This window comes from Anomaloglossus baeobatrachus, chromosome 2, assembly GCF_048569485.1.
Source record: "Anomaloglossus baeobatrachus isolate aAnoBae1 chromosome 2, aAnoBae1.hap1, whole genome shotgun sequence".
NCBI classification, from domain to species: Eukaryota; Metazoa; Chordata; class Amphibia; order Anura; family Aromobatidae; genus Anomaloglossus; species Anomaloglossus baeobatrachus.
This window is the reverse complement of record NC_134354.1, coordinates 472,967,320-472,994,412: the sequence shown is the minus strand read 5'-3', so window position 1 is coordinate 472,994,412 and position 27,093 is coordinate 472,967,320. Positions and strand designations below refer to the sequence as shown.

The following is a 27,093-nucleotide window of genomic DNA, read 5'->3' as shown; positions in this document are numbered from 1 at the left end:
TTGCAGTGCCAGAGAGGTTTGCTGAGACACTTCAGGAACCATCTTCCAAAGTAACTATGAACAGGTTTGAATAAAAATCTCTACCTATTTCCACAAGAGAGACCTTACTATGACACCCAAGTGAAAAGCAGAAGAAACAGGGGAAGAGGAACGCAAGATCTTAATAATAATAATAATAATAATAATAATAATAATAATAATAATAATAATTATAATAATCATCATCAAAATTACAAGGAATGGCGGCAAAACTATCTAGTATCGGAATGAAGCTACCTATCAAACCAAGGTATCTCGAATACGGAGAACCACACATCCCAGAAGTCTTGAAGAAAAAAGCCCAACTTAAAGAAGTCACTGCGTGGAGGGCACCGCTGTCATACAGAAGATGACTTGCTGATCCTGGACTTGGCAGAACAGCTATGCTCGATGCAGAGCCATAGGACAGAGTTGGCCTAACAAACGATCTTCTCTTGACAATTTGAGGAAAATTAGCAAAATGACTGAATTGGAGCAATTTGAAGGTTTGGTTGAAGCATTTACGTCTTGATTGGACAAGAAAAATGCTTTTGCCTCTGGTAGCATCGCAACAGGATTTTTCTAGTCTGGGCCCCCACTAGGCGAGAATTTAAAAAATGTAAGTCTGCCAGGAATTTTTCAGAGACTAAGTTGACACTCCGAGATTTGACCAAAAGGACTTTGCAGATGGTCAAAATGCTGCTCCAAATTTCAAGAGGTTGGCTACTACTTTTTTTTATTGATGAGCTATCCTTTACCTTAATCTTAAAATCTTTCCGCAAGATCTTCTCTTCGCGAATTTTGGCTTTTTCGTCCTTCTTTGCCTGAATACGTTTTTTCTGTTCTGCAAATAACGCCGCTAGATTGTTATCCAAGGCCATCATGGTCTCATCATCCACATCATCATCACTGTCTTCTCCCTCCTGATAAAAAAAATAATAAATCTCGTTATTCATTTCACATAACTACCTTTATCTCCAACCTCAGGATCTATGGTAGATAAAAAAACTCAAAAAACTAGAAAAGTGGATCATTTACCGCAGCTTTGCCACCTTGTAAGACTAACACCAACTGTTTACGGAACAGCTCATTTACATCTTCATCCATTGACACATCATCGTCATCACCATCACTCTCTTTTGCTTCATCTTCATCACCATCTTCTTCATCTGCACTTTCCTCATCAGAGCTGCTCTCTTCTTCCTATAATATATAGAAACATTTTAGTTAAGAAGCATACTTCATCGTGAAGCAATTAAATGTTTTATCCCAATGTATGTTGCATGGTAAAGCAAATGCCAATAAAAAAAAACTATAATTTTCACTTGAGAGTTGTCCCCAAAAGTAAAGTGTTTGCAGAAATACAAAATCATTCCATACTGAGATTTCAGAAAGGTCGATTAGAAAAATTCAGGAAGCTCTACCTGATCTTCGGGATCGTTCTTCTGATCCTTATCGTCTGTTATCACAATTGCGCTTTCCTCACTCTCCTCTTCTTCTGGGTCAAAAACCTTAAAATGACATGGCAACATAGAAATGAACATTAGATGACACTGCATGCCCATAAAATTAAAGATTAAGTTACCTCAAGTATTTCTGCTCCTTTTTATAGATCCCATAGGAGCTATCTTCACAGACAATGCCTTCAAAGTTCTGCTTTCTGCATATTAAATGGCAGCCACTCGCATCAAGTTGTCCTTGTAATATATTGATGGCCCAACTATGATGATGTAGGTTCTCCACCGAGAGGTCTCATAGTGGGGAAGCAACATTTGCAACTAACTAGTACTAAAGCTTTCATGCACTTTATTTTTTGCTTAACAGATGTGTTGGGGACATCATATTTTAGTAAATAACACAAAATAGGTATTATTGGTTCCCCTCCTTTGTTGTTGGAGCAGCCTTACGCAAAGACAGTACACACCTCCTTTCCACAATATATCTGCTGGTGGATGGTCACCTAACCATACCTGTTCAACAGTCTCCTCCAATACAAAAAAATATCAAATAGAAAGACAATTGGCGGAGACTAATGGACAGCAATAAATGCATGATGCTCCATCAGCTGCCATTTTATGAACAGAATAGCGGTACGGTCTGTGAGAAAGGCTTCACTATAAGCAGGCTGAGAGGAGAACCTGCAATACTCAGTTTGGTATGTGCCATGATATAATGTTAATAAAAAGATAAGGTGGCCAACCCCACTAATTCCCAACCCAGTAAGACACGCAATCAATGCGTACGTTCAGGATCAGTTGCAGGGCATCCTTGGTCAAGTATGGACAAATCTTCTTAAAGACATTCCTCGAGACCACTCGGAAAAGTCTGCTTGGTTGTGAGAAGAGCGACAGAAGAATTTCAACCATCACCTCTACCCATTCTGGTTCGTCTGAAGCTGACAAAAAGTATAAATAAAAACAATTTTAGGAAATGAGCTTACTACAGGTTCATGCAAGCGTAAAGCTTTATCATATTACATTCTGGCAGCATTATAAAACATACACATATACAACCCCTGGCAAAAATTATGGAATCACCTCTCTCTGAAAATGTTCATTCAGTTGTTTAGTTTTGTGCCATGACTGTGATCTGCTTTTTTTAAACAAAAGTAAACAACTGAATGAACATCCTCAGAGCCAGGTGATTCCATAATTTTTTCCCCTGCTTGGTCTTGAAAAGTAACAGTTATGGCTAGCAATTATGTTTTCATGATTTTTTTCTTTAGTGTTTCTTAAAGCCAGAAAGTTGACATTTTAAATGACTTTAGTTTTGTGCCATGTCATCTGTGATCTGCTTTTTTTAAACAAAAGTAAAGTAATTTCAAATGTCAACTTTCTGGCTTTAAGAAACACTAAAAAAAGAAAAAAAAACATGAAAACATAATCGCTAGCCATAACTGTTACTTTTCAAGACCAAACAGGGGGAAAAATTATGGAATCACCCAGTAAATGGTCATTCCCAAAACTAACACCTGCATCAAATAAGATCTGCTCGTTAGTGTGCATTCCAAAAGGAGTGATCACACCTTGGAGAGCTGTTGCACCAAGTGGACTGACATGAATCATGGCTCCAACACGAGAGATGTCAATTGAAACAAAGGAAAGGATTATCAAACTCTTAAAAGACTGTAAATCCTCACGCAATGTTGCAAAAGATGTTGGTTGTTCACAGTCAGCTGTGTCTAAAATCTGGGCCAAATACAAACAACATGGGAAGGTTGTTAAAGGCAAACATACTGGTAGACCAAGGAAGATATCAAAGTGTCAAGACAGGAAACTTAAAGCAATATGTCTCCAAAACAGGAAATGCACAACAAAACAAATGAGGAACGAATGGGAGGAAACTGGAGTCAATGTCTGTGACCGAACTGTAAGAAACCGCCTAAAGAAAATGGGATTTACATACAGAAAAGCTAAATAATAAAAAGATGACTGCCTGAAGAGAACATGTAATATTTCCACAGTCATTGATGATATGGGGCTGCATGTCAGGTAAAGGCACTGGGGAGATGGCTGTCATTACATATTCAATAAATGCCCACGTTTACATTGAAATTTTGGACACTTTTCATATGCCATCAATTGAAAGGATGTTTGGAGATGATTAAATCATTTATCAAGATGATAATGCATCCTGCCATAGAGCAAAAGCTGTGAAAACATTCCATGAAAGAAGACACATAAGGTCAATGACGTGGCGTGGAAATAGTCCGGATCTCCAAATCTTTGGTGGAAGTTGAAGAAAATGGTCCATGACAAGGCTCCAACCTGCAAAGCTGATCTGGCAACAGAAAATCAGAGAAAGTTGGAGCCAGACTGATGAAGAGTACTGTTTCTCACTCATTACGTCCATGCCTCAGAGACTAAAAGCTGTTATAAAAGCTAGAGGTGGTGCAACGAAATACTAGTGATGTATTGGAGTGTTCTTTTGTTTGTTTTTCATGATTCCATAATTTTTTCCTCATAATTGAGTGATTCCATAATTTTTCTCCGTTTGGTCTTGAAAAGTAACAGATACTGCTTAGGCTACTTTCACACTTGCGTTCAGCGCAGTCCGTCACTATGGAGAATAGCGCAGTCCGTTAACGCACTGCGCTATTCTCCGTAGACTTGTATGGACGACGCATTGTAACGCAAGTGTCAGCGTTGCATCCGCTGGATGACGCAGCATCGTTATTTTGACGCTGCGCCTGGCGGATGGAATGCTGCATGTAACTTTTTTTGAGCAGCGGAAACCTTTATTTATCACTGCGCATGCTTTTTTTTTTATCACAAACTTTATTTTATTTCTTGGTGGCCGAACGTTCAGCTGAGCGCCCGACCGCCGGCATGTGACAGCTCTCAGCTGAGCGCTCGGCCGCCGGCATGTCAGGACACTCAGCTGAGCGCTTGGCCGCCGGCATGTCAGGGCACTCAGCTGAGCGCTCGGCCGCCGGCATGTCAGGGCACTCAGCTGAGCGCTCGGCCGCCGGCATGTCAGGGCACTCAGCTGAGCGCTCGGCCGCCGGCATGTCAGGGCACTCAGCTGAGCGCTCGGCCGCCGGCATGTCAGGGCACTCAGCTGAGCGCTCGGCCGCCGGCATGTCAGGGCACTCAGCTGAGCGCTCGGCCGCCGGCATGTCAGGGCACTCAGCTGAGCGCTCGGCCGCCGGCATGTCAGGGCACTCAGCTGAGCGCTCGGCCGCCGGCATGTCAGGGCACTCAGCTGAGCGCTCGGCCGCCGGCATGTGAGAGCGCTCGGCCGCTGGCTATTAAGAGCGATCAGCTGATCGTTCACAATAGTCGGCTGCCGGTACTGTAAAGAAGAAAAAAATAAATAAATAACGCTTTCCGTTATTTTGTACGATCCGTAGCATTGCGTTGTGCCACTATATGCAACGCATCCGTTGCATCCGTCACACAACGCAATGCTACGGAAGCCGTCCAACGCAAGTGTGAAACTAGCCTTAGCACATGTTTTCAGGATTTTTTTTTTTTTAGTGTTTCTAAGGCCCTGTGCGTACTTGCCGTTTTTTGCCGCGGATTTCCTGTGGATTTGCTGCATGTTTCGCTGCAGAAAATGTTAACATCTCTGCAGTGATTCACCAGCAAATCCTATAGGAAAAGAAAAAAAAATGCTGTGCGCACTAGGCGGATTTTGACACCTGCATGTTTTGCTGCGGGATTCCCGCAGCAAAAGCAATTGCATGTCACTTCTTTTCCGCAGGTAGCTGCGGGATTTCACTCCATTGACTGTAATGTAATCGTGAAATCCCGCAGGGAATAACGCAGGCAGCAAATTCTGTGCGTTTCAATGCGTTTTCCTGCGTTATTCCCTGCGGTATTTTGCGTTTTCGGGACATTGCGTTTTGCAAGGAAGTGATGTCATTATGACAGGAAGAGGAAACACACACATATGACACTCAAACACAGACATATGGAATACACATACAAATCAAACGTACATATAAAAATAAAAAAAAAACGTGGGCTTCGCCATATTTTTACAGTCCAGCCAAGGTAAACACACAGCGGCGGCCCGGTATTCTCAGGCTGGGGAGGACGAGGGCCAAGGTTAATGCCCCCCCCCCCTCCCGCAGCCGAGAATATCAGCCCGCAGCTGCCCCGGGACTGTCGCATCCATTATGCGCCAGTCACGGAGTGTCCCCGGCTCTTCCAGATTGCCGTGATGTGGTGGTAATCCAGGTAATGAGTTAAATGGCAGCGGATGGCTGCCATTTAAGTCCAGGCTTAATCATGGTAGTGTCTATGAGACAGCTTTCATGATTAGCCCGTAAGTAAAGTAAATAAACACACACACACCGAAAAATTCTTTATTTTAAATAAAACACAAAAAAGCCTCCTCTTTCACCCCTTTATTACCCCTCCCAACACACAGCTCCGGCGTAATCCACGCACTTCCCACGACGCTCGCATCCAGCTGCGACTGACACTGTACAGAATGCAGCCTTGTAACGAGACTGCAGAGGTAACCACAGGTCATTTCTCATAGTAATGTGAACACATTACCGCTCGTGAGAACTACAGTGTGTGCTCACAGGGACTATTGATTGATCTGTCCTCTATCTATTGATTATCTATCCATTATCTGTCCATCTATCTATCTATTATCTATCTATCTATCTCTATCTCAGAAGGCAATGACTTTTTTTTTTCTTTTCAATGTGCTTTATTGCATTGAATGCATTAAAACAAATGTACCAACCCGCAGAAAAACCACACCAAAATCGCACCAGAACCGCAGCAAAACACATGCAGATTTCAGTGCGGTTTTTTTCCACTGGTGCAGAAATCTTTCAGAGCCTGCGGAATTTTCTTAAGAAAATTCCATTTTCTAGTGCGCACAGGGCCTTAAAGCCAGAAAGTTGACATTTGAAATGACTCTAGTTTTGTGCCATGTCTTTGATCTGCTTTTTTTAAACAAAAGTAAAAAACTGAATGAACATCCTCAGAGGCAGGTGAGTCCATAATTTTTGCCAGGGGGTGCACACATACTAGTTAGTTACAAGTCGGTATAAAGCAACATCCATGTCAGTGCACTATAGTGTCACCTGGCATATCTAAAAAGGGTACCAAATGAGCTCAATTTAAACTCTTATTAAAAAGGTCTTGTAACAAATGATGAGTAAAGTGAACTTTAGCTTCATGAATCAGGCAATGTTGGTGAAATTGCAGCCAGGTACGTGTTTTGGCAGTCTAGTCCCTTTAATTTGGTCCCTGAGCGGCTTCTGCCCATCCAGATAGACTTGGCTGACAGGTTCCTCCCTATGTTTATTAAATTCTGGTCGCGACTTCAGGGCCTTATTACCGGGGCTCCTCCTGCACCACCAATATATGGTAATTGATTTTGTAAGCTATTATGTACTGCCATTACATTTAGTGTTATTTACATCTTGGCTACCACACTGTGTGTCTAAGGGTATGTGCGCACGTTGCTTTTTACCTGCTTTTTACCTGCTTTTTTGCTGCTTTTTCTTCTGCGCTGTTTAATGCCAAAATGGATGTGTTCTTCTATTCAAGCAAAGTCTATGGGAATTTGGGTTTCTTGTTCACACTATGTTGTTCAAATTGCTGCCTTTTTGAGGCAGAACTTTGGTCAAAAACTCAGCTTTGCAGTGCAAAACCCAAATGGCAAAAACAATTGACATGTTGCTTCTTTGAAAAGCTGAGTTTTTGACCAAAGTTCTGCCACAAAAAGGCAGCATTTTGAACAACATAGTGTGAACAAGAAACCCAAATTCCCATAGACTTTGCTTGAATAGAAGAACACATCCATTTTGGCATTAAACAGCGCAGAAGAAAAAGCAGCAAAAAAGCAGGTAAAAAGCAGGTAAAAAGCAACGTGCGCACATACCCTTAGAGAACCAACCACCAGGATTTTGCTATATGAAGTAAAAGCAGTGCCATACGGGCACTAAGCTGCTGAATTCAGACATACCTGTTGCAGAAAGATCAGATGCTTGGTTGATAAAATATCTTTAAATCAAAGTTGCAGAGGGGGTGTGACCTGCAGACTGCATGAGCAGTCACATCTAGGAGAGGCTCTGATTCCTAGCACAGTTTCCAGCCTTTAAGGCTGTTTCCACACATCAGGTTTGTGCTGTGCGGCACAATCCGTCTCTTTGCAGAAAAAACGCAACCGTTTTGGCTTTTTTGCCGCTGGTTGCGTTTTTTCCGCATAGACTTTCATTAGTGCCGGATTGTGCCGCATAGCCTTGCGTTTGGTCCAGTTTTTGCCGGATGCGGCATATTTAGCCCATGCGGCGGCCGGATGGAACGTTGCCTGGCACGTTTTTTTGTCCGGCAAAAAAAAAACGCATTGCGCCGCATCCAGCCGATGCGGCGCTTTTCCCAATGCATGCCTATGGATGCCGGATGTGGCAAAAAACGCATCCAGCCTCCGCATGCGGGTTTTTTTGCACTGTGCATGCTCAGTAGCGTGCCGCAACCGGAAAAAAACAGACGGGCCGCATGTAAAAACTTATGCAAAGGATGCGGTTTTTTCGCCGCATCCGTTGCATAGGTTTTAGAGTTGGATTTAGCCGCACTGCTAAAACCAGATGTGTGAAAGCAGCCTAATCCTGCCGAAATCGGACACCCAGCACTTCCATCTGACTCCCCTTGCCCCGGAAAGTGTACAGAGCCCGGTAATGTACCAAAGAAAGCAGAGCACAGCGGCAGAAAAACTCTGGGAGTTTGCGCGGCCTACCAGCCAAAATGGCGCCGGATCCCCTGCTGCAAGCGGTGAGAGGGAAAGAGCTGGGGGAGTGGTGGCTGTGGAGGTGAGCAGCGAGAAGCAGGAAACCACCTTGAAGCAGGTCTCGGCGCAGGTCCTGTCTGCTATACAAGATTCTACAGCGCCCCTCATTGGTAAGATAGTTGAGGTGAAGATTGATGTGGGCCTCCTCTGCCTGGACCTGCAGAACCTCCGGGCGCAGGTGAAGGAGACAGAATACAGGGTCTCTGTGCTGGAGGATGAGGCGGCACCGGTATCTGGGAAGCTTGCCTCCCTGGAAAAGGCAGCTGAAATGTGGGCCCTGAGAGCGGAAGATCTGAAAAACAGACGGCACCGCAATAATCACGCATTCTGGGCCTGCCGGAGCGTGCATTTGCGGAATCATGGCTCCGTGAGATGCTCCCAGATGCCAAGCTGTCCCCTGCTTTTGCTGTGGAGAGGGCACACAGGCTCCCAGCCCGACCTCCAACACCTGGAGTCCCCCGCGACTATTCCATGGTTGTATTCTAAGCAGCCGGGACAGAGATGCATTTCTTGAAGCGACACAAGGGGCCCATCACTTATAACAACGAGACGGTCTCCATATTACCGGATTTTTCGGCTGCCCTGCAGAAAACCAGAGCTGCATTTGTCCATGTCAAGAAGCGACTTAGGGAGCTGCAGATTTCATACTCTATGGCATTTCGTGCTCGGTTACGGGTCATCTATGAGGATAAGACCCTGTTCTTCTCTTCTCCTACAGAGGTGTTGAATGGCTAAACGTAATGAGAAGGGAAGGACTTGGATGGCTAAACACCTGCGGTGCTGCCAAGAAGCGCTGATATGGTCACTGGTGTGAGATCCTGATTTATTCCCCTTTTGGCGTACTTCGGCTGGAAGATGGGAGACTGGAGTTATCCTGTCCTCCATCGTTGTTGGTGCTGGTTGAGGCCTCCAGGATTATAATTCTCGCAGTTACTGACAAATAATTCTCCTGCTGTTCCTGTTGTCTCCCCTCCCTCTTCCCTAAATTTATTATGTGCTCCTTCCCATTTTCCCCTTCTCTTTTCCTTACTTTCTCTTCTCTGCCTTCGTGGCTTTGTTCCCTCTGTACTCCCCCCCCCCCTTTCTCTCTTTCTCCTTTCCTTGCCCCCCTCACCCCCCCAATTCCCTCTCTCCCCCCCCCCTTTTTATTTTTTTTTTTAGTTGTGTTTAAGCTCTAAGTTTTGGACCCATGACACTAAAGATACTGTCTTGGAATATAAAGGACTGGGTACCCTTAAGAAGCGAAATGCAGTTTTCTTCCATATAAAGAAAGCCAACCTCCATATAATTTGCCTGCAGGAAACCCACCTGCACCCAGACACTGTGAAACTTATCAGCAATCCTTGGATCCAGTGGTCATCTCACTCGGTCCATAGCTCATTCTCCTGGGGTGTTTCAGTGCTGGTTCATAGGGCGGTGAGATGGGAAGTGGGCAGAATTCAAAAAGGATTCAGAGGGCAGAAATATTTTCATTAAGGCATATATTGATAATATCATGGTGGTCTTGTTGGCACTGTATCTCCTCCCTGTGGCTGATCTCTTGATGTTGTATGAAGCAAGCTTTACTTATATTTATGGGTGATTTCAATTTGATACATAATCCTGAGTCGGACAGATTTGTATCGCACACTTCTGCGATTGCACAGACACCTCATACTAAACTGCTGATTTCCTACAGGACACCAGTTAGGTGGATATGTGATGACTTCACAATCCAGTTTTGAAAGAATTCACCTGTTACACCCCTGGTAAGAATTCTTTATCCCGAATTGATAACCAGTTAAATGGAGATTTATTGGATACTTTTCGATTGGGAAGAGGTACATGACAGGGCTGCCCCTTGTCCCCTCTTTTGTTTGCCCTGGCGATTGAACCGCTGGTGCTGCATATTCGGGGAGATCCCCTGAATGCGGGAGTGCGGTGTGGGCTAGGACAGGAGCGATTGGCATTGTATGCAGACAATCTGCTTCTCTTTGCCTCATCCCCGGACTCTTCGATCCTGAGGGCAATGGAGTTGATTGACAGGTTTGGGGATTTTTCAGGCCTGGTAATAAACTGGACCAAATCCTATACACTTTTAAATATCCCATGGCAGAGAGCATCTGCTGGGCTTCAGCATGCACAGAATCAAAGTGGTAAGCCAATTCAAATACCTGAGGGTTTTCCTGTCTAGATCTCAGACGGAGTTGGTAGCCTCTAATGTCTTCCCTTTGCATCCTCTATTTAAAGATAAATGTGCAGCTAAAGTGCCAATACAGTACCCATAATATCTTTGTGTGAATTCTCCGCTCTTTCTTCAGGTCATTGGACTCCATGATGATTAATTTCATATGGGGCCCAGCTAAACCTAAACTACAATTTACTAAACTGCAGAAGCCTAAAGCTCTTGGGGATATGGCGCTCCCGGACCTATATTTGTATTACATTGCGGGGCAGCTCAAGTACTTAGGGTCCTGGACATGGACAAGCCATTCTAGATCCTCGGAATTGTCTGGCTGAGGTTCTGGAATTGAAGCTGCTGTAGCCAATACTGCAAGGGACTAAATCAGTTTCTCCAAAACAGGCAGCTCCCGGTGCACAGATTAGAAGTTAAAATTTGGGAGCAAGCCAAACAAATATATAGCCACACAGATGTTCCAATGGAGACTCCGATTTGGTGCAATGCAAGCCTGCCTCAGTTTGGTGAGCTTGAGGGGTTTTGTGATTGGAAGGCTAGGAGAATAACTATCATTGGGGACCTAATACGTGATAATACGTTTAATTTTTTTGCCCAAATTCAAGAAACATTTGCGCTTCTGCACGCTTATTTCTTTAGATATCTCCAGATATGACTCGCATTCCACGCACGATTCCCACATGAGGCAATTTAATTCTCCTCTTTCATAATTACTGGTATTATCCGCGCCCTGGGAGTCTGCTATCCTGGCAATACTCATCACTTATCAGGGCCAAGGCCCACAGCTCTCCTCACACAGTTCTGAATAAATGGAGATCAATCACGGATACCTGCTATTGATGAGGTTATCAAAAGTGACATTCTTGAATCTCACACACTGGTCTCAGCAGCAATAAACAATAAGTTGATTCAATTATATATTATACACCAAAGCTATATTACCCCTGCCAGGCTGAGTAAAATATGTAGCGCCTGGGGCCATTGCAGTCCAAGATGTGGGGAGGAGGCAGCGGATTTTTTGGCAAATGATTTGGACCTGTAGAGATCTTCAACAATATTGGAGGGAGGTGGTGATCTTATCAAATATTTTGGATTTCGAGGTACCTCTAGACCTCTTATTATGCATTTTTGGAATCCTCGATGCTGAGGAATGGTCATGGTAAAATTATATCTTCTTGAAAAGGGGATTGTCTTGAGATGGATGGACAGACGCCCTCCTAGCAGATCTAATAGGATAAGGCTTGTTAACATCACGTCGTCCTTCAAACACTTTCTTTACAAACATAGGAGGTTGCCCACGAACGTTTGATAAGGTATGGGGAGGGTGGCTAAACTCGCCACTGACCAGAGATACCGTATCGGGCTTCAGGTTGCAGATGAGAGACCTGGTACGCCCCTAATATGGTGATCGCATTCTCGCTATGTATCCTTTGTAATCATCCAGTGATCGTGTTCTCTGTGGTCCACACTAGTTTGTATCAAGTTTGGGTTTATTTCTGGTTTCTTTAAGTTCACTCTTGGGTTGTGTAGTACCCGAGGGAATGTTCAAAGAGTTTGTGACAGACTACCTTACTTATGAGAATATTAGGATATATGTGTCCTGATATGTATTCTTCCAAACTGTATTGCTAAATATCAATGTTTTGATCCTACGTTTTTTCATATCTGAAACAAAAGTATCTCTTTACATTTATACATCCCTCAATAACACGAGTTTAAAAATAAAAAAAAAATCAAAGTTGCAAAAATGCACTGCAGTTTGATTGACTGGTGCAACGAGGTGGGGCTTCGTGGGTTGTGTCCGCGGCGTTTATTCCTCCTTTAGTGTCCTCTATGACGTGACCCCTTTTCTTTATTTGAATATTGCATCGCCTCGCCATTGCTGTTGTTGACACCGCATGCGCATTGCCACAATAATTCTGTGGTCATTAAAATGGTGCGAAGTCCCCGCATCCGTGTACCGTGATCTACGACGCCATTTTATTGAAGACACAACGGTTAAGACTATGAGCGGCAGGGGTGCGTGCCCAGATGTAAAAAAAAAAAAAAAAAAAAAAAAAAAAAAAAAAAAAAGAATTTTGTTTACTTACCGTAAATTCTTTTTCTTATAGTTCCGACATGGGAGACCCAGACCATGGGTGTATAGCTTCTGCCTCCGGAGGACACACAAAGTACTACACTAAAAGCGTAGCTCCTCCCTCCGAGCATATACACCCCCTGGATGACAAATCCAACCAGTTTAGTGCAAAAGCTGAAGGAGGACATCCACCCATAAGTAGAGATAGAGTAAAACCCGGAATAACCGGAACCTCTGTCTACAACAACAGCCGGTGAAAAACACACGGAACAAGAAAACTGCCAACAGGCAACAGGGAGGGTGCTGGGTCTCCCATGTCGGAACTATAAGAAAGAATTTACGGTAAGTAAACAAAATTCTCTTTTTCTTCATCGTTCCTTATGGGAGACCCAGACCATGGGACGTCTCAAAGCAGTCCATGTGTGGGAAATAAACAGAAACTGAGAAGTAGGCAAAACCTAACTTCACAAATGGGCAACAGCCGCCCAAAGGATGCGTCTGCCCAAGCTCGCATCTGCCGAAGCATGAGCATGCACTTGGTAGTGCTTCGAAAAGGTGTGCAGACTAGACCAAGTGGCAGCCTGACAGACCTGCTGAGCCGTAGCCTGGTGCCTGAAAGCCCAAGAGGCACCGAAAGCTCTGGTCGAGTGCGCCTTAATCCCCGACGGGGGAGGCACCTGAGAACATTGGTAGGCATCTGATATGGCCGACCTAATCCAACGAGCTAGGGTCGGTTTAGAAGCCGAGAGACCCTTGCGCGGACCTGTGGTCAGCACAAAAAGAGAGGTGCACCGCCTAAGAACAGCGGTGTGTGACACATAGATCCGGAGCGTCCGCACCAAATCTAAAGCATGCAACGCTTTCTCAAAGCGATGCACAGGGGCCGAACAAAGGGAAGACAATGAAATGTCCTGGTTAAGATGGAAAGGAGACACCACCTTAGGGAGAAATCCCGGAGTCGGACGGAGAACCACCTTGTCTTGGTGAAAAAAACCAAAAAGGGGTGACTCCGAAGAGAGCAGTCAAATCAGAGACTCTCCTGAGAGACATTATGGCCACCAGAAAGACCACCTTCTGTGAAAGACGAAACAACGAAACCTCCCTAAGAGACTCAAAGGGGGGTTTCTGTAAGGCCGTGAGGACCAGATTGAGGTCCCAGGGATCCAGAGGCCGCCGGTAAGGCGGAATGATGTGAGATGCGCCCTGCATGAAGGTGCGCACCTGAGCCAGCCGGGCGATACGCCGCTGGAACAACACTGACAGAGCCGAGACCTGTCCCTTGAGGGAATTGAGAGATAGTCCTAGCTGCAGACCGGACTGTAGAAAGGACAGGATGGTCGGCAAGGAAAACTGCCAAGGAGCATGGCCGGAAGAGCGACACCAGGACAGGAAAATTCTCCAAGTCCTGTGGTAAATCCTGGCCGAAGAAGACTTCCGAGCCTGAGTCATAGTGGAGATGACCTCGGAAGGAATGCCTGAAGCCGTCAGGATCCAGGACTCAAGAGCCACGCCGTCAATCTGAGAGCCGCAGAATTCTGGCGGAAAAACGGACCTTGTGAGAGAAGGTCTGGGCGGTCCGGGAGATGCCACGGCACCTCTACGGACAGACGGAGCAGGTCTGGGAACCAAGCTCGCCTGGGCCAGTCTGGGGCGATGAGTATGACCCGACGGCCCTCCATTCTGATCTTGCGCAGGACTCTGGGCAAGAGAGCTAGAGGGGGAAACACGTAGGCCAGACAGAACTGGGACCAATCCTGAACCAGCGCGTCCGCCGCCAAGGCCTGAGGATCGTGGGAGCGAGCCACGTAAACCGGGACCTTGTTGTTGTGCCGGGATGCCATTAGATCCACTTCCGGAGTGCCCCACTTGCGGCAGATTGACCGGAACACTGCCGGATGCAGGGCCCACTCGCCGCTGTCCACGGTTTGACGGCTGAGATAATCTGCCTCCCAGTTTCCTACGCCTGGGATGTGGACTGCGGATATGGTGGACTTGGAGTCCTCCGTCCACTGAAGGATGCGTTGAATTTACAACAGGGCTAGGCGGCTGCGAGTCCCGCCCTGGTGATTGATGTAGGCAACTGCTGTCGCGTTGTCTGACTGGACTCGAATGTGCTGCCGACAGGTGGAGCACAGCTCTGATTTCCAGCACATTGATCGAGAGGGCTGATTCGGACGGAGTCCAAGTGCCCTGTGCTCGGTGGTGGAGAAACACTGCTCCCCAGCCGGATAGACTGGCATCCGTGGTGAGAATCACCCAGGACGGGGCCAGAAAGGAGCGTCCCTGGGACAGAGAGAGGGGCCGAAGCCACCACTGAAGAGAGCTCCTGGTCTGTGGCGACAGAGCCACCAGCCTGTGCAAGGAAGAGGTCCGCTTGTCCCAACAGCGGAGAATGTCCAGCTGCAGGGGACGCAGATGGAACTGGCAAAGGGAACCGCTTCCATTGATGCCACCATCTGACCCAGCACCTGCATGAGGTGCCTGATGGAATGACGGCGGAGCCTCAGCAGAGAGCGAACCACCAGATGAAGGGACTGCTGTTTGACCAAGGGCAGCTTCACAAGTGCCAGCAGAGTCTCGATTTGCATCCCTAGGAACGCAAGTTCCTGGGTCGGGGTCAGAGTGGACTTGGGCAGATTGACAAGCCACCCGAATGGAACAAGTGTGGCGAGAGTGAGCGAGACACTCCGCTGAGAGTGAGCGAGACACTCCGCTGAGAGTCTGCACTGGATGAAGCCTTGACTAGAAGGTCGTCTAGGTAAGGAATCACTGCCAACCCCTGGAGGTGCAGGACCGCAACCACTGCTGCCATGACCTTGGTGAATACACAAGGGGCCGTGGCTTACCCGAAGGGGAGAGCCACACATTGGAAATGTTCCTCTCCGATTACAAAACGTAGCCAACGCTGGTGTGAAACTGCGATTGGCACATGCAGACAGACATCTCTGATGTCGATGGATGCTAAGAAATCTCCTTGGGTCATTGACTGATCGCAGAGACTCCATGCAAAAATGCCACACCTGAACATGCTTGTTGAGAAGCTTGAGATCCAGGTCGGAAGGCACCGTCCTTTTCGGGGACTAGGAAGAGATTTGAGTAGAAATCTCAGAACCGTTCCCAGTCGGGAACTGGTACAATTACTCCATTGGCCTGCAAGAATGCCACGGCCTGTGAGAAGGCGGCGGCCTTGGAGCAGGGGGGAGTTGACAGAAAAAAATCTGTTTGGCGGGCTGGATAGAATTCTATTCTGTAGCCGTGGGAGATGGTATCCCACACCCACTGATCGAAGACGTGTTGAAACCACACGTCGCCCAAGTGGGAGAGCCTGCCACCGACCAAAGGACGTTGCTGGCGCGGCCAGATAATCAAGGGGAGGCTGCCTTGGTGGCAGCAGCTCCTGCGGACTTCTGAGGACGCGGCTTCATGCGCCAGTCGGTTTACGGCCTTGGCTGAGTTAGTGAACGAGGCCGAGGGCTTAGAGGACGACCAGTTAGAGGAACGAAAGGAACGAAACCTCGACTGGTTCCTGCCCTGGACAGGTTTCCTGGGTTTGTGGCATGGAAGTACTCTTCCTGCCAAAAACTTCCTTAATAATTTCATCCAGTTGTTCACCGAATAGACTGGTCCCAGCAAAAGGGAGCCCAGCAAGGAACTTCTTAAGAAGCATCTGCCTTCCACTCTCGAAGCCACAGGAGCCTGCGGATAGCGAGGGAAGTAGCCGAGGCCACCGCAGTGCGGTGACAGTCTCCAGCATGGCAGACATGGCATAGGATGAAAAGACTGAAGCCTGGAAGTTAAGGCAACCATTTCGGGCATAGAGTCCCTGGTGAGGGAATGCATCTCCTCCCGAGAAGCAGAGATGGCTTTGAGAGCCCGCACTGCTGCAAAAGATGGGGAGAACGAGGCGCCTGCCGCCTCATATATAAATTTGGCCAGAAGGTCAACCTGGCGGACAGTGGAATCGTTAGAGAGGTGCCGTCAGCCACTGATACAACTGTCCGGGCTGAAAGTCTAGACACCGGAGGGTCCACCCTTGGCGAATGAGCCCACTCCTTGACCACCTCTGGTGGAAGGGGAAAACAGTCATCAGAACCACGCTTTGGGAAGCGTCTGTCAGGACGGGCTCTGGGCTTGGTCACAGTGGGCTGAAAAACTGGAGTGGTTAAGGAACACACTCCTTGTTCTCTTAAGGTATACTGATGCCTTTCTGCCAGAGGGGGATGCTCCCCTGATACAGGCGGATTGAGGTCCAGTACAAATATAATGGACGCAATTAAATCATTAGCATCTGCGTCACCTTCGGACAGATCAATGGGGTACATGAAGTAGCGTCCGAGCCCCTAGTAAAGGCATCCTCCTCGTCCTGCGAGTCAGATCGTGAATCAGAGCCGCGGGACGAGGAAGGAAAGGGGACCCTGCGTCTCCATTTTAGGAGGACGGGGTCTGAGACCAGATGAAGAATCCTCTGTGAGCTTTGCTGAGCGAGCCGTAGCAGCAGAAGCGCCCTGAGAAGGGGGCTGATGCATGCTCAGCAGTGTCCGGGACAGCTGTCCCCTGGAGAGAGGGATTCTACCCAAAGCGGGGGTTCAGCCACCGGAGCCGAAGCAGCCGGAGGGACCACTGATGAGCTTCCAGGCTGAGGGACCACTATGTTAGAGCAAGCATCACAATGTGGTTATGTGCTCGGTACAGGCAGTACGAGTCTACATGCAGTGCATATTAAGAACAGCCTTGCAGCCTTGCTCTGATGTGAGACATGCTGCAGAAGTGGGGGCTCTGTCCAGAATGACCCGCAGCAGAGTATATAAACAGAGTATATAAGCAGCTACACAACCGGAGGTTGTGGCTTGCCAGACCGTTTAACATAGAGACATCTCTGTGCCCTCCAGATCCCCCAGCCCAGGCCCCCATTTGTCACAATGTGGTTATGCAGACATTGAGAACGCTGATAAAATGGCGCCGGAGCGAGGAGAGGGGGCGGGGCCTACTCTGAGAGCAGGATCTGGAGGGCAAATGAGGTATACAGGGGAGGGAATCTTTCCTCAGTGAGGAGTGTCCGTTCCCTGTGCTGAACAGCCGCTGGGCGGAGCCGCACTGTCCCTCTGCATGACTGACATGCAGGGGCAGTGAAATCGAAACTAGGCCTCAGGCGAAGCCGGGGCCTAGATTTAAACATGCGGCCAGCGTGCAGGCACCATCGGCGCGGTTCTCCAGTGAAAACTGGAGAACCGGCCGGAAATGTTAAACACAGTCATATAACACACTCTCCCCAATATATAAAGTACAAGGGACCCCTGGAAAGACCACTTTCTGTGGTAATAACGTCTCAGTACTTAGCTTTGTGAGACGCAGGTACCAGGTCCCTGGGGGGTAAACGCTCCGTCTGGCAGGATCCTGAAAGGGCTGCGGATGGAGACCGGTCTCCTGCAAAGCAGTGAGAACCGTGATGGCTCCCACTTCAAGCCAGAGCCTCAGGGGATGGTGAAGGAGCGCGGCATGTGAAGGCTCCAGCCTTGTAAAATCAACCTTAACAGCACCGCCGACACAGTGGGGTGAGAAGGGACATGCCGGGAGTCCAGATTGGACCCGCTTTTCTTCCAAATCTTTGAAATCAAAAATCAAAATTCAGATGAGAATGCACGTGTGTGTGTGACCTCCTGAACACAAAGCATTGAACTGGTTGGATTTGTCATCCAGAGGGTGTATATGCTCGGAGGGAGGAGCTACGCTTTTAGTGTAGTACTTTGTGTGTCCTCCGGAGGCAGAAGCTATACACCCATGGTCTGGGTCTCCCATAAGGAACGATGAAGAAACAAAAAGAAGGGAATTTTGTTTACTTACCGTAAATTCCTTTTCTTCTAGCTCCAATTGGGAGACCCAGAGAAGTGGGTGTATAGCTACTGCCTCCGGAGGCCACACAAAGCAGTACACTTAAAAGTGTAAGGCCCCTCCCCTTCTGCCTATACACCCCCCGTGGGATCACGGGCTCCTCAGTTTTAGTGCAAAAGCAAGAAGGAGGAAAGCCAATAACTGGTTTAAAAAACAAATTCGATCCGACGAAACATCGGAGAACTGAAACCATTCAACATGAAACAACATGTGTACCCGAAAAAACAAAAATCCCTAAGAAAACAGGGCGGGTGCTGGGTCTCCCAATTGGAGCTAGAAGAAAAGGAATTTACGGTAAGTAAACAAAATTCCCTTCTTCTTTATCGCTCCTAATTGGGAGACCCAGACAAGTGGGACGTCCAAAAGCAGTCCCTGGGTGGGTAAAATAACACCTCGTGATAGGACCGTAAAAACAGCCCTTTCCTACAGGTGGGCAACCGCCGCCTGAAGGACTTGTCTACCTAGGCTGGCGTCCGCCGAAGCGTAGGTATGCACCTGATAATGCTTGGTAAAAGTGTGCAGACTCGACCAGGTAGCCGCCTGGCACACCTGCTGAGCCGTAGCCTGGTGCCGTAATGCCCAGGACGCACCCACGGCTCTGGTAGAATGGGCCTTCAGCCCTGAGGGAACCGGAATCCTAGCAGAACGGTAGGCTTCAAGAATTGGTTCCTTGATCCACCGAGCCAGGGTGGATTTGGAAGCTTGCGACCCTTTACGCTGACCAGCGACAAGGACAAAGAGTGCATCCGAGCGGCGCAGAGGCGCCGTGCGGGAAATGTAGATTCTGAGTGCTCTCACCAGATCCAACAAATGCAAATCCTTTTCACATTGATGAACTGGATGAGGACACAAAGAAGGTAAGACGATATCCTGATTGAGATGAAAGGGGGATACCACCTTAGGGAGAAACTCCGGAATTGGGCGCAGAACCACCTTATCCTGGTGGAACACCAGGAAGGGAGATTTGCATGACAGCGCTGCTAGCTCGGACACTCTCCGAAGAGACGTGACCGCTACTAGAAAAAACACTTTCTGTGACAGGCGAGAAAGGGAAACATCCCTCATAGGCTCGAAAGGCGGCTTCTGGAGAGCAATTAGAACCTTGTTCAGATCCCAGGGCTCTAACGGCCGCTTGTAAGGAGGGACGATATGACAAACCCCTTGCAGGAACGTGCGTACCTGAGGAAGTCGTGCTAGGCGTTTCTGAAAAAATACAGACAGCGCTGAGACTTGTCCTTTAAGAGAGCCTAGCGACAAACCTTTTTCCAAACCGGATTGCAGGAAGGAAAGAAGAGTAGGCAATGCAAATGGCCAGGGAGAGACTCCCTGAGCAGAGCACCAAGATAAGAAAATCTTCCACGTCCTGTGGTAGATCTTGGCGGAAGATGGTTTTCTAGCCTGTCTCATGGTGGCAATGACCTCTTGAGATAATCCTGAAGACGCTAGGATCCAGGACTCAATGGCCACACAGTCAGGTTCAGGGCCGCAGAATTCTGATGGAAAAACGGCCCTTGGGACAACAAGTCTGGTCGGTCTGGAAGTGCCCACGGTTGGCCTACCGTGAGGTGCCAGAGATCCGGGTACCACGACCTCCTCGGCCAGTCTGGAGCGACGAGGATGGCGCGGCGGCAGTCGGACCTGATCTTGCGCAGCACTCTGGGCAACAGTGCCAGAGGTGGGAACACATAAGGTAGCCGGAACTGCGACCAATCTTGAACTAAGGCGTCCGCCGCCAGAGCTCGGTGATTGTGAGAGCGTGCCATGAAAACCGGGACCTTGTTGTTGTGCCGGGACGCCATTAGGTCGACGTCCGGCATCCCCCAGCGGTGACAGATCTCCTGAAACACATCCGGGTGAAGAGACCATTCCCCTGCGTCCATACCCTGGCGACTGAGGAAGTCTGCTTCCCAGTTTTCCACGCCTGGGATGTGAACTGCGGATATGGTGGATGTCATGTCTTCCACCCACGTCAGAATCCGCCGGACTTCCTGGAAGGCTTGCCGACTGCGTGTTCCTCCTTGGTGGTTGATGTATGCCACCGCTGTGGAGTTGTCCGACTGAATTCGGATTTGCTTGCCTTCCAGCCACTGCTGGAAGGCTTGTAGGGCAAGATACACTGCTCTGATTTCCAGAACATTGATCTGAAGGGTGGACTCTTGCTGAGTCCACGTACCTTGAGCCCTGTGGTGGAGAAAAACTGCTCCCCACCCTGAAAGACTCGCGTCTGTCGTAACCACCGCCCAGGATGGGGGTAGAAAGGACCTTCCTTTTGACAATGAGGTGGGAAGAAGCCACCACCGAAGAGATTCCTTGGCCGCCTGAGAAGAAGGGAATTTTGTTACTTACCGTAAATTCCTTTTCTTCTAGCTCCTATTGGGAGACCCAGACGATTGGGTGTATAGCTACTGCCTCCGGAGGCCACACAAAGCATTACACTAAAAAGTGTAAGGCCCCTCCCCTTCTGGCTATACACCCCCAGTGGGATCACTGGCTCACCAGTTTTAGTGCAAAAGCAAGAAGGAGGAAAGCCAATAACTTGGTTAAACAAATTCACTCCGAGTAACATCGGAGAACTGAAAAACCGTTCAACATGAACAACATGTGTACCCGAAAAAACCCAAAAATCCCGAAGGACAACAGGGCGGGTGCTGGGTCTCCCAATAGGAGCTAGAAGAAAAGGAATTTACGGTAAGTAACAAAATTCCCTTCTTCTTCGGCGCTCCATTGGGAGACCCAGACGATTGGGACGTCCAAAAGCTGTCCCTGGGTGGGTAAAGAAATACCTCATGTTAGAGCTGCGAAGACAGCCCTCCCCTACGGGGAGGCAACTGCCGCCTGCAGGACTCTTCTACCTAGGCTGGCGTCCGCCGAAGCATAGGTATGCACCTGATAATGTTTGGTGAAAGTGTGCAGACTCGACCAGGTAGCTGCCTGGCACACCTGTTGAGCCGTAGCCTGGTGTCGCAATGCCCAGGACGCACCCACGGCTCTGGTAGAATGGGCCTTCAGCCCTGATGGAACCGGAAGCCCAGCAGAACGGTAGGCTTCAAGAATTGGTTCTTTGATCCATCGAGCCAGGGTGGCCTTAGAAGCCTGCGACCCTTTGCGCTTACCAGCGACAAGGACAAAGAGTGCATCCGAACGGCGCAGGGGCGCCGTGCGGGAAATGTAGATTCTGAGTGCTCTCACCAGATCTAACAAATGTAAATCCTTCTCATACCGATGAACTGCATGAGGACAAAACGAAGGCAAAGAGATATCCTGATTAAGATGAAAAGAGGATACCACCTTCGGGAGAAACTCCTGAATGGGGCGCAGCACTACCTTGTCCTGGTGGAAGACCAGGAAGGGAGCATTGGAAGACAGCGCTGCTAGCTCAGACACTCTCCGAAGAGATGTGATCGCTACCAGAAAAGCCACTTTCTGTGATAGTCTAGAAATTGAAACCTCCCTCAGAGGCTCGAAGGGCGGCTTCTGGAGGGCAACTAGTACCCTGTTCAGATCCCATGGATCTAACGGCCGCTTGTACGGGGGTGCAATATGACAAACCCCCTGCAGGAACGTGCGCACCTTAGGAAGTCGTGCTAGACGCTTCTGAAAAAAGACGGATAGCGCCGAGACTTGCCCTTTAAGGGAGCCGAGCGACAAACCTTTTTCTAACCCAGATTGCAGGAAAGAAAGAAAGGTAGGCAATGCAAATGGCCAGGGAGACACTCCCTGAGCAGAGCACCAGGATAAGAATATCCTCCACGTTCTGTGGTAGATCTTAGCGGACGTGGGCTTCCTAGCCTGTCTCATGGTGGCAACGACCCCTTGGGATAATCCTGAAGACCCTAGGATCCAGGACTCAATGGCCACACAGTCAGGTTCAGGGCCGCAGAATTCCGATGGAAAAACGGCCCTAGGGACAGTAAGTCTGGTCGGTCTGGTAGTGCCCACGGTTGGCCGACCGTGAGATGCCACAGATCCGGATACCACGCCCTCCTTGGCCAGTCTGGGGCGACGAGTATGACGCGGCTGCAGTCGGATCTGATCTTGCGTAGCACTCTGGGCAAGAGTGCCAGAGGTGGAAAAGCATAAGGGAGCCGGAACTGCGACCAATCTTGCACTAAGGCGTCTGCCGCCAGAGCTCTGTGATCGCGGGACCGTGCTATGAAGGTTGGGACCTTGTTGTTGTGCCTGGACGCCATTAGGTCGACGTCCGGCCTTCCCCAGCGGCTACAGATTTCCTGAAACACGTCCGGGTGAAGGGACCATTTTCCTGCGTCCATGCCCTGGCGGCTGAGGAAGTCTGCTTCCCAGTTTTCTACGCCGGGGATGTGAACTGCGGATACGGTGGAGGCCGTGGCTTCCACCCACATCATAATCCGCCGGACTTCCTGGAAGGCTTGCCGACTGCGTGTCCCCCCTTGGTGATTGATGTATGCCACCGCTGTGGAGTTGTCCGATTGAATTCGGATCTGCTTCCCTTCCAGCCACTGTTGGAAGGCTAGTAGGGCAAGATACACTGCTCTGATTTCCAGAACATTGATCTGAAGGGTGGACTCCTGCTGAGTCCACGTACCCTGAGCCCTGTGGTGGAGAAACACTGCTCCCCACCCTGACAGACTCGCGTCTGTCGTGACTACCGCCCAAGACGGTGGTAGGAAGGATCTTCCCTGTGATAATGAGGTGGGAAGAAGCCACCATTGCAGAGAGTCCTTGGCCGTCTGTGAAAGGGATACTTTCCTGTTCAGGGATGTTGACTTCCCGTCCCATTGGCGGAGAATGTCCCAATAAAGAGGACGCAGATGAAACTGCGCAAACGGAACCGCCTCCATTGCCGCCACCATCTTCCCGAGGAAGTGCATGAGGCGTCTTAAGGAGTGCGACTGACCGTGACGGAGAGTCTGCACCCCGGTCTGTAGTGACCGCTGCTTGTCCAGCGGAAGCTTCACTAGCGCTGAGAGGGTATGAAACTCCATGCCAAGATACGTTAGTGATTGGGTCGGTGACAGGTTTGACTTTGAGAAGTTGATGATCCACCCGAACGTCTGGAGAGTCTCCAGCGCAACATTCAGGCTGAGTTGGCATGCCTCTTGAGAGGGTGCCTTGACAAGTAGATCGTCCAAGTAAGGGATCACAGAGTGTCCCTGTGAGTGCAAGACTGCTACCACTGCCGCCATGACCTTGGTGAACACCCGTGGGGCTGTCGCCAGACCAAATGGCAGAGCTACGAACTGGAGATGTTCGTCTCCTATCACAAAACGTAGAAAACGTTGGTGCTCTGTAGCAATCGGCACGTGGAGATAAGCATCTTTGATGTCTATTGATGCCAGGAAATTTCCTTGAGACATTGAGGCAATGACGGAGCGGAGGGTTTCATCCGGAACCGCCTGGCCTCCACGTGCTTGTTGAGCAGTTTTGGGTCCAGAACGGAACGGAAAGAGCCGTCCTTTTTTGGCACCACAACCAGATTGGAGGAAAACCGTGTCTTGTTCCTGAAGAGGAACAGGGATTACCACTCCTTCTGCCTGCAGAAGAGCATCGGCTCGGTGGGGAGGTGGGGACGTTCTGAAGAATCGAGTCGGAGGACGAGAACAGAACTCTGTCCTGTGCACGTGGGCACAATGTCCCTCACCCACCGGTCTGTGACCTGTGGCAGCTAAATGTCGCCAAAGGCGAGCGAGTCTGCCATCAACCGCGGATGCGGAGAGATGAGAGAGCTGAGAGTCATGAGGAGACCGCCTTGGTAGCGGTTCCTCCGGCTGCCTTCCTTGGGCGTGATTGAGCCCCCGGAAGCTGAGCCCCTCTGAGGCTTTTCAGCTCTTTTGGACGAGGACAATTGGGACCTGCCCGAGCTTGGGAAGGACCGAAACCTCGACTGTCCTTCCAGGACAGCATTAATAGGGTAAGTCGCAATGCAGACATTGCGAGGTTACGGACGCCCCTGCGGCACAAATGTACATATGCTCAAGACCAGCTGTGCAAGAACAGCTGAAAAGCTTAGGGTGCCCATACGGCTGTAAATGCCGGAGCAACCGACACGCCGATAGCCTCATAGACAGATTTCAACCAGAGTCCATCTGTCTAGCATCTTCAAGTGAAGTCCCATCTCCACTGCAACTATGCTCTAGCCGCAAGCCTGGAGATTGGAGAATCCAGCTTTGGACCCTGGGTCCCGCGCTTGACCACGTCAGGGGGAAAAGGATAACGTGTATCCTTAATACGTTTGGAGAAAACGCTTATCTGGTAAGCGTGGTGTTCCTGGACTGCTTCTCTGAAGTCAGCGTGGCCAGAAAAATACTCAATATACGTTTGAGCTACTGAAATGGGACTTCTCCTGCTGTGAAGCTGACTCCTCCGCTGGGGGAGCTGAGGGAGAAAGATCCAACATTCCATTGATGGACGCTATAGGATCATTCCTTATGGCGTCACCATCCGGTGTATCCGGATTGAGAGCGGTGTCAGGATCAAAGTCCTGATGAGCTACGTCTGCCTCATCATACAGAGAGCCTCCTGGGACCCCCCCGGAGCACCGATTTTATTCCAAATGAGGGTGGCCAGGGAGCAATGATCCAGATTGCCCATGGCCTGTCCGGACTGCAAGTCTCTATCCCATTGCAACTCCATCCCTGTCCTTGGACAGGGTTGACAGGTGGTTCCTTTGGCCACGTCTAATAGAGACCCCGGCTGACCAAGTGCTACAGGGGAGCATTGCACACAATGGGGTTCAGTGCCGTGGAACAGTATCACATGCAGTAAAAACAGCATCGAAAGCCTGTGTTGCATATATGCTGCTGCCGGCTAGCCATCTAGGATATAGAGCCAAGAATGGCGACCGTACAGTGCAATGTATAGCATACAAGCATAAAGTACAAATGAACACCGCAGCACATGCAATACAAGCAGCATAGAAAGCCTGTGCCTTGGCACCCCTGCTTTTCTGCTGCTGTAGACTAGCCATCTAGGGGAATATAGCCCAGAATAGCGACCATACAGTGCAATGTATAGCGTACAAGCATAAGTACAAATGAACACTGCAACCCCTGCAATACAAGCAGCATAGAAAAAAACCTGTGCCTCAGCACCCTTGCTTTTCTGCTGCTGTAGTCTAGTCATTCTAGGCGAAAATAGCCCAGACTAGCGACCGTACAGTGCAGTGTATAGCATACAAGCATAAATACACATGAACACTTCAGTACATGCAATACAAGCAGCATGGAAAGCCTGTGCCTTAGCACCCCTGCTTTCCTGCTGCTGATGTGTCGCCATCTAAGAGGGCATATAGCCAAAAATAGCGACCTATGCAGTGTAAGCATAAAATACAAATGGACAACTGCGGTATTTAGTGGGGTCAGCACTTCAGGTGCCGCTTACCGCCCGCCTATAAGCGGGTGTGTGGTCGCCCTAGTCCTGTGCCTGGTTGCCCAGAGTCCGATCTCTCAGCTCGGACTGCAGGAATGGCTGCCGGCGTCTTCTCCAGCTCGTGTGGGTAGGGGCGGGCCGTGGGCGTGCCCCCAAGTCAGAGCGGGAAACCGGCGTCCCACAGTGTCCAGTGAGAGGGCTGGAGCATGTAAATAAGGCTCCAGCCCTCGGCGCTGCTGATTGTACAGCGTCTCTCCCCTACCCTGATTGACAGGGTGGGGGCGGGAACGAAGCGGAGCTAGGCCGCAAAAGCCGGGGACTGGATTTATAAGCGCCGCCCCCGCCGTAAAAGCGCGGTCGGCGCTAAGTCCCCGGCGCACTACAAGTCCCAGCCGCGCCGCCGCTCCCGGAGCGTCCGGCGCGGTAGTTCCCCATACATAAAGTCACTCAGCTAGGCTGCAGTGACTGTAACCCTTTACTGTCCCCGGCGCACTAGCACACCCAGCAAGTCTGGAGTGTGCTGTGCCTGTGTGTACGGGGACACAGAGTACCTGAATGGTGCAGGGCCATGTCCCTGAACGGTACCCAGCTCCGTATCCAGCAGGTTCAATGGGTCTGTGGATGGAGCCCGGCCTCAGGGCTTTGGGGCCGGTAAGATCCCACTTCCTCAGAGCCCCTCAGGGGGATGGGGAAGGAAAAACAGCATGTGGGCTCCAGCCGCCGTACCAGCAATAGGTACCTCAACCTTACAAACCACCAGCGGGGTGAGAAGGGAGCATGCTGGGGGCCCTATATGGGCCCTCTTTTCTTCCATCCGATATAGTCAGCAGCTACTGCTGACTAAACAGTGGAGCTATGCGTGGATGTCTGACCTCCTTCGCACAAAGCAGAAAACTGGTGAGCCAGTGATCCCACTGGGGGTGTATAGCCAGAAGGGGAGGGGCCTTACACTTTTTAGTGTAATGCTTTGTGTGGCCTCCGGAGGCAGTAGCTATACACCCAATCGTCTGGGTCTCCCAATGGAGCGCCGAAGAAAGAGAGACGTTCCTGTCGAGGGACGTCGACTTCCCGTCCCATTGGCGGAGAATGTCCCATTGTAGTGGACGCAGATGAAACTGCGCGAAAGGGACTGCCTCCATTGTTGCTACCATCTTCCCTAGGAAGTGCATGAGGCGTCTCAAGGGGTGTGACTGGCCTTGAAGGAGAGATTGCACCCCTGTCTGTAGTGAACGCTGTTTGTCCAGCGGAAGCTTCACTATCGCTGAGAGAGTATGAAACTCCATGCCAAGATATGTTAGCGATTGGGTCGGGGTCAGATTTGACTTTG

At 49.3% G+C, this 27,093-nt stretch overlaps 1 protein-coding gene across 1 annotated transcript in view; it reads right to left on the bottom strand.

Moving 5' to 3' along the window:
* MYBBP1A (MYB binding protein 1a) overlaps window positions 1-27,093 on the bottom strand; it is a 225,258-nt gene that overhangs the window by 67,390 nt on the left and 130,775 nt on the right. Inside the window, exons 15-18 of the mRNA XM_075336367.1 lie at window positions 2,262-2,413; window positions 1,443-1,529; window positions 1,057-1,221; window positions 777-941 (exon numbers count right to left, since the gene is read on the bottom strand). Of these exons, the coding sequence (XP_075192482.1) occupies window positions 777-941; window positions 1,057-1,221; window positions 1,443-1,529; window positions 2,262-2,413 (569 nt within the window). The remainder of the gene's footprint in view (window positions 1-776; window positions 942-1,056; window positions 1,222-1,442; window positions 1,530-2,261; window positions 2,414-27,093) is intronic.